This window comes from Ammospiza nelsoni, chromosome 2, assembly GCF_027579445.1.
Source record: "Ammospiza nelsoni isolate bAmmNel1 chromosome 2, bAmmNel1.pri, whole genome shotgun sequence".
Lineage (NCBI taxonomy): Eukaryota > Metazoa > Chordata > Aves > Passeriformes > Passerellidae > Ammospiza > Ammospiza nelsoni.
In genome coordinates, this window is record NC_080634.1 from 1902665 (window position 1) to 1910586 (window position 7922).

A 7922-nucleotide genomic window follows, 5' to 3' on the forward strand; every position below is an offset into this window, starting at 1 on the left:
CACAACTGACAGCGCTGCTCCCTCCCCAAGCTGTTATTACAGCCAGTGGCATCACTATGGTTGCACTCCGTTTTCTGGAATAGATGAGTTAGTGGTTAAGTAATAAAATACAAAATTACCTCTTTTAAGGTGGTGTGTGTGACATTATGGGGAGAATTTTCCAAACCTCTTCACTAAACACAGGTAATTAGTTGCCTCTTGCTTAGCATTTTCCTCAGATTCCAAACTCTTTCAGCTCCATGGACTGGTTTTGGTCCAGTGAAATAAAGACACTCCATTTCCAAAATTTATAAGGGTTCATTTATTACCTCTAGTAACATATTATACTGTATAAATACTCTATCCTTGTTATATGTCCTTTTAAAAAAGCGATAACTTAGAAGATCACATTAGACAAGAAGTATAAAAATAAATACGCTCATTATATGCATTTATTACAAATTATAACCCTTCCCAGAAGGGAGAGAAATATAAAATACTTATGAAGTATATAAAATCTATAGTAATATATTTTACTATATACATATGGAAAGCCATATTCTCTCATGGTCTATGGACTGGCACAATCTTCAATGATGTGAATGCTGGCGTTTCGCTGTGGATGGACCTGCTATCCCTCAGCTTTGCCTTCCCACCTGATCAGAGACTGAGCTCTACAAACCCAGCAGAGGCCACAGAGGACACACCCATTCATAATGGGATTCTTTTCTCTTTTCCTTTTTAACTCAAATAATAATCCTTTGGCCAGGTTAAGGCCAAAGGTTGGAGTGTGAAGACACGACTGGAATGCTGACACACTCCATGGATCTGTTTGGCAGGAAGGCAGGACCAAGCTGGAATCAGAAAAGCCAGTGGAAGGTATACGCAGAAGGCACAAAGAGCAACTACTCAGACTCAGATTTCCACTTTTCCAAGCCTCTGGATTACACATGTCACCACAATGGCACTGGAGTGGCTGAGAGAAATGGACAGGCACATTGGGATGACATAAAGGTACTTTTAAAAAAACTATGAAATTCTAGTGATTTGTGGAGTTGATATTTGTTCTTGGTATTTCTTACTCTTGACAGGTAGAGAATATGGCTTTATTTTTATATAAAACTATTCTCTGAAACAATAGCAGCCATGAATGACATAGTTAAAGCTCCTTTTCCAATCTTGTTTTTTGCCCTTTGTGAGGTAGGTAAGCCCTGACCAATTATTTTAAGCTATCTTTTTCCCTCCCCTTCCTACACATGGGGATTTGATCAGTACCACAAGATAAATCCAAAAGAAGGGAGAAATAACCAAACCCCAAAATGTTTGCTGAAATGTGTCTCACTGCTTACATTTGGCTTAATTTATAAGACTTTAAAAAAAGCAATTCTGATGCCTTTGGGCCTTATCTGCTAAAGAGAAATGAATGACATGGGTCTGCTATCCCATCCAATTTTCAGCTGGCAGGGGATTTTTGGGATGCAAAGCCAATTCAAGCTGTTTGCACTGTCCCACCTCAATGGATCTTCACCGTGAATTTCTTTACGCAAAAACACAGGTGCTGCCTCTAGCCCTCTTTTGTGTTTTTCAGTGCACAGGTCTGAAGGAAAAAAATAAAATAAAATAAAATAATAATAATAATAAAAAAAAAGGTTTTAGCTTTTCCCAAGCTGTCCTATCTAGCTGCAGTCCGTGGCGTTGCAGAAGTCTATCAGGTGCTTGGGTTTCTTGGAGGGCTCACAGCTTTCTTGGGGCAGCACGCTGCCGTCGGCAGAGACACATTTCAACAACCTCTTCTTGAAGCCCTTCCCACACGTCTTGGAGCAGGGGGACCAGTCCCCGAGCTGCCACTGCGGGCAGGGCACGTCGGCGCAGGGCCGCAGGTTGCTGGGCCTCAGCTCGCGGGCGCAGTCGGCGGCCGGCCGGCCCCGCGGGTCCCGGCACTCCACGGCGCGCCGCTGCCAGCCCGAGCCGCACGACTTGGAGCACTCGCCCCACTCCTCGATCACCCACTCCGAGGAGATGATCTCCCTGATGGCGTTGAAGGATTCCTTCTTCTTGCCCGCCGCCACCGCCTTGTCCGCGCCGGGCTGCGCCGGCTTCTTGACGAAGTAGGTGAACTTGATCTTGGGCTGCGGCAGGTCCCCCACCGTCAGCACCTGGATGGTCAGCGGCTCCTTGAGCGGGCTGAAGCTGCGGATGCGCTCCAGGGCGGCCGAGGAGCCGCTGTAGCGCAGCACGCTGCCCTTGTAGGTGATGTCCTGCTCCAGCGTGGACAGCGTGTAGTCGCCGTTGAGCACGTAGGTGCCGTCGGCGGCTTTGATGGCCAGGAAGCTGCCGTCGTGCCGCGCGCCCCGGTGGTTCCGCTGCTTCACCTCGATGTTGGTGGCTCCCGCCGGGATGGTGACCACGTCGTGGTAGCCAGGTCTGCTCCGGGAGAACAGAGAAACACTGAGTCCTCTGCAGGGAAGGGGAAAAAGCCTCCCAGCCCAAGACTAAAGCTTGTCTGAAGTCAAGGTGTTTGGCTCGATAATGGACAAATCCCACCCACAAGAAGAAGGTGAGGCAGCAGCCTTATTGTTAATGGACTAATCCCGTCCACCAGGACAAGCTGAGCTCCCCCGCACAAGGACAAGGTGAGCAGCAGCCCCACACTCACTTGGCTCTGACGAGGGTGCCAGACACCTTCTTGCAGGTGGAGCCGTTGCCGCCGCAGATGCCGCACTTGTCGAACTTCTTGTTGGAGCCGATGGTGCGGTCGCAGCCGGCCTTCACGCACTGCCCCTGCACGCACACGGACGTGGAGTCGGGGCTGCACGGGGTGCCATCCACCACCTTGGGGACACAAGGAGCCTGGTTACAACATGCACAGTGCTCTGAAACCGTGTGACACAAAATACTGATGGTGGAAAGCCCATAGCACCTGTCATTTTCAGGGCTTTGGAAACTAAAAAGCAGAGCAGCCCACAGATAGTCTTACTTGCCAAAATGATATAATAATAAAAAAGAGGAGAAAACAATTTCACTTTTCATCAATACCTCCCCCTAAGAACCTGCTGTTTACTGGTCTCATACAAAAGAAGCCCCATTGCTTTCTAGTGTCCCTAGAAGGCAGCCCTGTCCTCAAATCACACTGCCAGCGCTGCTTTTAATGCTGTTCAGCACATCCTTTATTTCTAGGAGTGCTGTTCCACAAAAACCCTCTGTGTCATCGCCCTGGTAGTTCCTGGCTCTCACCATCTGATGACAGCGAATTCAAGTAGCTATGCAAGATGAACATTTTTCCTCGTGTTTATTTTAAGCTGTCAGCATGTTAGTAACCAGTATGAGAAAGCACCAATGTTCTGGCAAAGATCCCTCAAGAGTTTTCCAAACCTATCTCAATGCAATCAGATTGGTGGAAGGAGAGGGAAGGAAACCAGGGTGGAGTGGGTAAAGGAGGTGGAAGGATTGTGCCAAAACACTTAAAGCATGCTTGCAATGATCCTGCTGTACATGGAGGAATAATCCAGCTTAAATATGAGAAAGACAATTTGAGATTTCTACACTGCTTGACTTTTCACATAGCGAAAATAAAAATCCCCCTCATGATCAGCTGCAAGAGGTGCAGTTTTGAAATACCTTTGGCTGTAGAACAAAGAAGTATCCTGTTCCTTTGGCTCTGCAAACCAGCTTGCATCTGTCCTTTGGAGACACACCAGCGAACTTGGGTGTCCACTCCACCGCAGGTCCACTTCCAAAGGCAGACTTGGAAAACTCGTTGTGCTTTTCACACTGTTCCTCCCTGAACGTTTTGCCTGCAGGCAGAGAAAAGACAGGTGGCCATGAGATCATCTCTGTCCGTGCTGTTCCTCCACAGCACACCCACCCCGGCTGTCAAAAATGGGGAATAATTACCATTGTTGTCGGGGCAGTCCTCGATGTTGCAGGACCGGTACTGCACCCGCTTCCCCTCGCAGTACTTGCCGCCGTTCCTGGGCACGGGGTTGTCGCATTCCCGGAAGGAATACTGCACTCCCCCTCCACAGCTCCGTGAGCACTCGCCCCACGCCCCCCAGGAGCCCCAGCCCCCGTGCACTGGCGTCTGCAACGACAGCAAAGGCAGGACACGGGTCAAACACAGGAAAATCCATACAAAGCCAGGAAAATCCATACACAACCACACCATAAAAACCATTATTGCATTCATTTTTACCGACCCGAACTCCTTAAAAAACCTGCCCTAGATTTGCTCATCAGCATCGAATCAACCCCATCTCACAGATCCCCCCCATTGCAGCACCCAAAGCTGCCCCCATTTCTTTTTCACTACTCACATCATAATGCTTCTTCTCAGTCTTGTTCACACACTTGCCATTCATGCACCACCTGCCCTCGCCGCAGCTGGTGCCGTCTGCCCAGGGGAAGTGTTTGGTTTGGCACACCAGCAGCCCTCCCGAGGTGCCCGTGCACCACAGCGTCGTGCACGTACTGGCTGCGTCGGGGCAGTGCTTGGACTCGTCTCCAAACGTGAACTGGCACTGCCTGTTGGCATCGTACAGAGTGCCAGGCAGGTCCGAGGGCAGCTGGATGGGCCTGTGGGGCTTGTCCAACAAGCACTCCCCTGAAAAAATTGGAAAAAAAAAAAAGTCAGATGATGCCGTGGGGTCAGTTTAAAAAGTGAACTGCGTTTGCTTTTGTGCCACCATTCTTGTAAAAATAAGGCTCTTCTAAACTCACTGACAGCATGCAAAAGGTTAAGTCTGTGCTGAAGCAGAAACACTCTTAAAGAAAAAAAAAAAAAAAAAAAGCAAAGCAGTAAAGCACAAGAGCTGAAACGCCACATGAATGGAAAGCTTAATAACCTTACCATGACCGTTATCCAGAAATGTTGTAATCATGTAGGCGCTGCATGGAGACCAGGGCTGGCTGCGGTCCAGGTTGGAGAGCATGGATGCCATCATGTGGAAATCCCGGCTCATTCCATTGATGCCAGCACACTGCTTTGCATCGTCATGAGGCATGTTAAACACGTGGCCTTGGAGAAAAGGAGAAAAGCAAAGTCTGTGACTTTAGGAAGTCTGTCCTATGCTTTACCAACAGTATTTTAAATATTGCTCTAGAGCTGCCCAGAGCCCGGTCTGTAATTAATAACCCGAAACTGAACGCTCCCAGATTTCAAGCAGATGGCACTCGATCTTCCATCCCTTTTTTTTTTTTCCTGCAGGCGCACACACAGCCTCTTGCAGGCAATGCTGTGCAGGCCGGATTTGCTATCCCGAGTCCAAGCCTGCTCCAAGACAGTGCTTTGCCTCCTCCCGACCGCTCCGGGGAGGTGCAGGCTGGGCTTTACGGCATCAAGCTGGCTTCAATTAATCCCAGGGAACGGCTTTGCAAAGTTTCAAGTACCTAATTCGTGGGCCGTTGTGAAGGCAGCCTGCAAACCATCGTCTTCTATGATAGAGCAACTGCGGTTTAGATCACAAACTGTTCCCACATCAGCCATCCCAAGAGTATCACATGTCTTGGCACCGCACAGGTCCTGTAAAAAAAGGCAGTTTCATTATTAATCAGATCAGAGACTTAACCTTGGCAAGAGCCATCCAGCCCTGGCAGTTTGCCTTTACTTATGGAAAGAGCATAAATATTCAGCACTTCAATGGGTATGATGGCAAAAATCTGTCTCTGGAACATAGGCGAGGGTTACACGTAGAAATGAAATGCATAATTTCCATCTGAAATCTGCTAAAAATATATGGGGCAGGAACACAGTGCACAATCTGTGAGTTTACAAAGACAGTGCACAAACTGTGAGCTTCACCAGACACGATGCAAACAGGAAAAAAAAAAAGAATAAAACGAAAAGCAGCTCATGTAATTTTCAGCCTGCTTCACTGCAGCTGTGGTGACACGCGACTGTCTCTGGGCACTTTTTCGGAGTGTAGGGAGCAGTGGGCGTGGGGCTGGATGCGGCTCGGTGTCCCTCACCTGCCGGGTGAAGAGGATGGCCGTGTCGTAGTGCTCGGCGTGCCGGTCGCTGGGCGGGTTGTGCTGCTTCTGCCAGCTGCAGAAGTTCCTCAGAGTCAGGGCGGCGTTGGAGGAGATGTCGGGGCCCTTGCGCTCCTCGTAGATGACCATGATCTTCACCACCACCAGGCTGATGGAGTTGCGGATGCTGGGGTGCTTGTACAGCTTGGCGGCCACGGAGAGCAGGGTCAGCAGGTAGTGCTTCAGCCCGCTGCCGTGGAACTCAGCCATCGACTGGTCGGCCACCAGCATGGTCTCCACGTAGCGGGGGCTGGACACGAACCTCTTCTTCCTCCTGCTTTTCGTTTCTGCGTTAAAAAGGACAGGGAGGGAAAGCGCAGGTGAGCACAGCAAGCCAGCACCGTTCAGAAGCCCAAACCCGCGGGTACCCAAGACGCGCGCCCCTGCTTTGTGCTCGTTGGGCGCCTCGGGGCGGGATGCGGGGCAAGCAGCGGCCGGGCATCCCCGCCACACCCCCGCCCTTGCCCTCCCCGTCCCCGCGGAGGCCGGCGCGGCTTCCCCACGGTACCTGCGGGCTCGGCGGGCTCGGGCGGCTCCGCCCCGGCCCCGGCCCCCGCCTCGGCCACGGCGCAGCGGGCGGCGGGGGCGGCGCGGGGCGCGCCGCGGAGGCGCAGGAGGTGCGGCCCGTGCTGGTGCGCGGTGCCGGGCGCGGGCTGGATCAGGTACTGGCGGCCCCGCAGCGAGAAGGCGCCGCGCAGCCCCGCGCACAGGCTGAGCGCGGCCGCCGAGCCGGGGTCGCGGTTCACGGTGCCGGAGTAGAAGCAGCGGGAGAGGTCGTCCTCGGGCGGCGGCGGCGGCCCGCCCAGGTACTGCAGGGTGAAGTCCGGGGCCAGGAAGCTGCTGTCGGGCTCCAGCTCCAGCGTCAGGCGCTCCCCGAAGGCCTCCAGGCGGAAGCGCTCTCGGGCGCCGGGCGCGCCCAGGCGCCGCGGCAGCACCAGCGCCCTGCGCTCGGCGCTGCACAGCCCCAGCAGCGCCGCCAGCACCGGCGCCAGCGCCGGCAGCCGCCCCCCGCTCCTCATCGCTCGGCGCAGCCCTTCTCCTCTCTTTATTTCACTTTATATAGGAATGGATGTGGAAGATGTGGGGTTTTGCTTTCAGGTTTTGGGGGGTGTCTGAGTCTTTCTGCCGGCGGAGGACCGCGCGGGAGCCGCGTCCCGCGGTCACTGCAGAGGCGGCGTCGGCTTCCCCATGGCCGGGGCGCGGCGGCGATGCCGGGGAGCGCGGCTGTGCGAGGGCAGCGCTGCCCCTCGCTCCGTCCCTCTGTCTTCTGTCCTGCTCCGGCTGCCGCTTCTCCTCCTCAGCCTTCCCCGGCTGCAGCGGCAGCAGCAGCGGGCGGGGAGGACGCTCCGGCGAGTCTCCGACAGCCCCGGGACGGTCCCGCCTGCACTTCCAGGGCGCCGAGGAGCCTGCCGTGCTTTGCGGAGCGGAGCGCGGGCCCGTCCGCCTCCGCCGTGCGGGGTGAGTGCGGCAGCGGCGCTCGCCGCCGCCCTTTATGGGGTCCGGCCGTGCCGCCCCCAGCCCGGCGCTGCCGCCGCGCCCGCGCCGCTGAGATCACTGCGTGCGTAACGCGCCCGCGGGCGGCCCCCGCCGCGCCGCCCTCCCGCCGCCCCCGACGGGGCGGGACGGCACCGGCACGGCGCGGGGTCGGCCCCCGGCTGCCGCAGCGGGCTGGGCTCGCCCCTCGCCCGCCCGGGCGGTTCGTGCCCGGCTGCGAGCGCTGCGCGCCGCGGGGATCCCTCGGGGAGCGCCTGGATGCGCTGCGGGTCCGTCCCCCCCCAGGAGCTCCAGGCCGGCCACCTGCCGCTCCCCGAGCCCGTGGGGCGAGCGAGGGAGGGGACACATCCCTGCTCGCCTTCGTGGCTTTTCCTTCTATTTTTCTTCCTTTTTTAAATTTTTTTTTTATTTTTTCATTTTTAATC

The 7922-nt window shown here is 54.6% G+C and overlaps 1 protein-coding gene across 1 annotated transcript; it reads right to left on the minus strand.

The window, feature by feature from the left end:
- Window positions 1-277: 277 nt before the first annotated feature.
- Window positions 278-7433, minus strand: ADAMTS1 (ADAM metallopeptidase with thrombospondin type 1 motif 1). The gene is made up of 9 exons (XM_059491519.1): window positions 6512-7433; window positions 5944-6290; window positions 5365-5497; window positions 4826-4993; window positions 4293-4579; window positions 3874-4060; window positions 3598-3773; window positions 2636-2811; window positions 278-2403 (listed from the first exon to the last, which is right to left on the minus strand). The coding sequence occupies exons 1-9, from the start codon at window positions 7020-7022 to the stop codon at window positions 1656-1658; spliced, it is 2733 nt and encodes a 910-aa protein (XP_059347502.1). The 5' UTR covers window positions 7023-7433; the 3' UTR covers window positions 278-1655.
- Window positions 7434-7922: the final 489 nt, after the last annotated feature.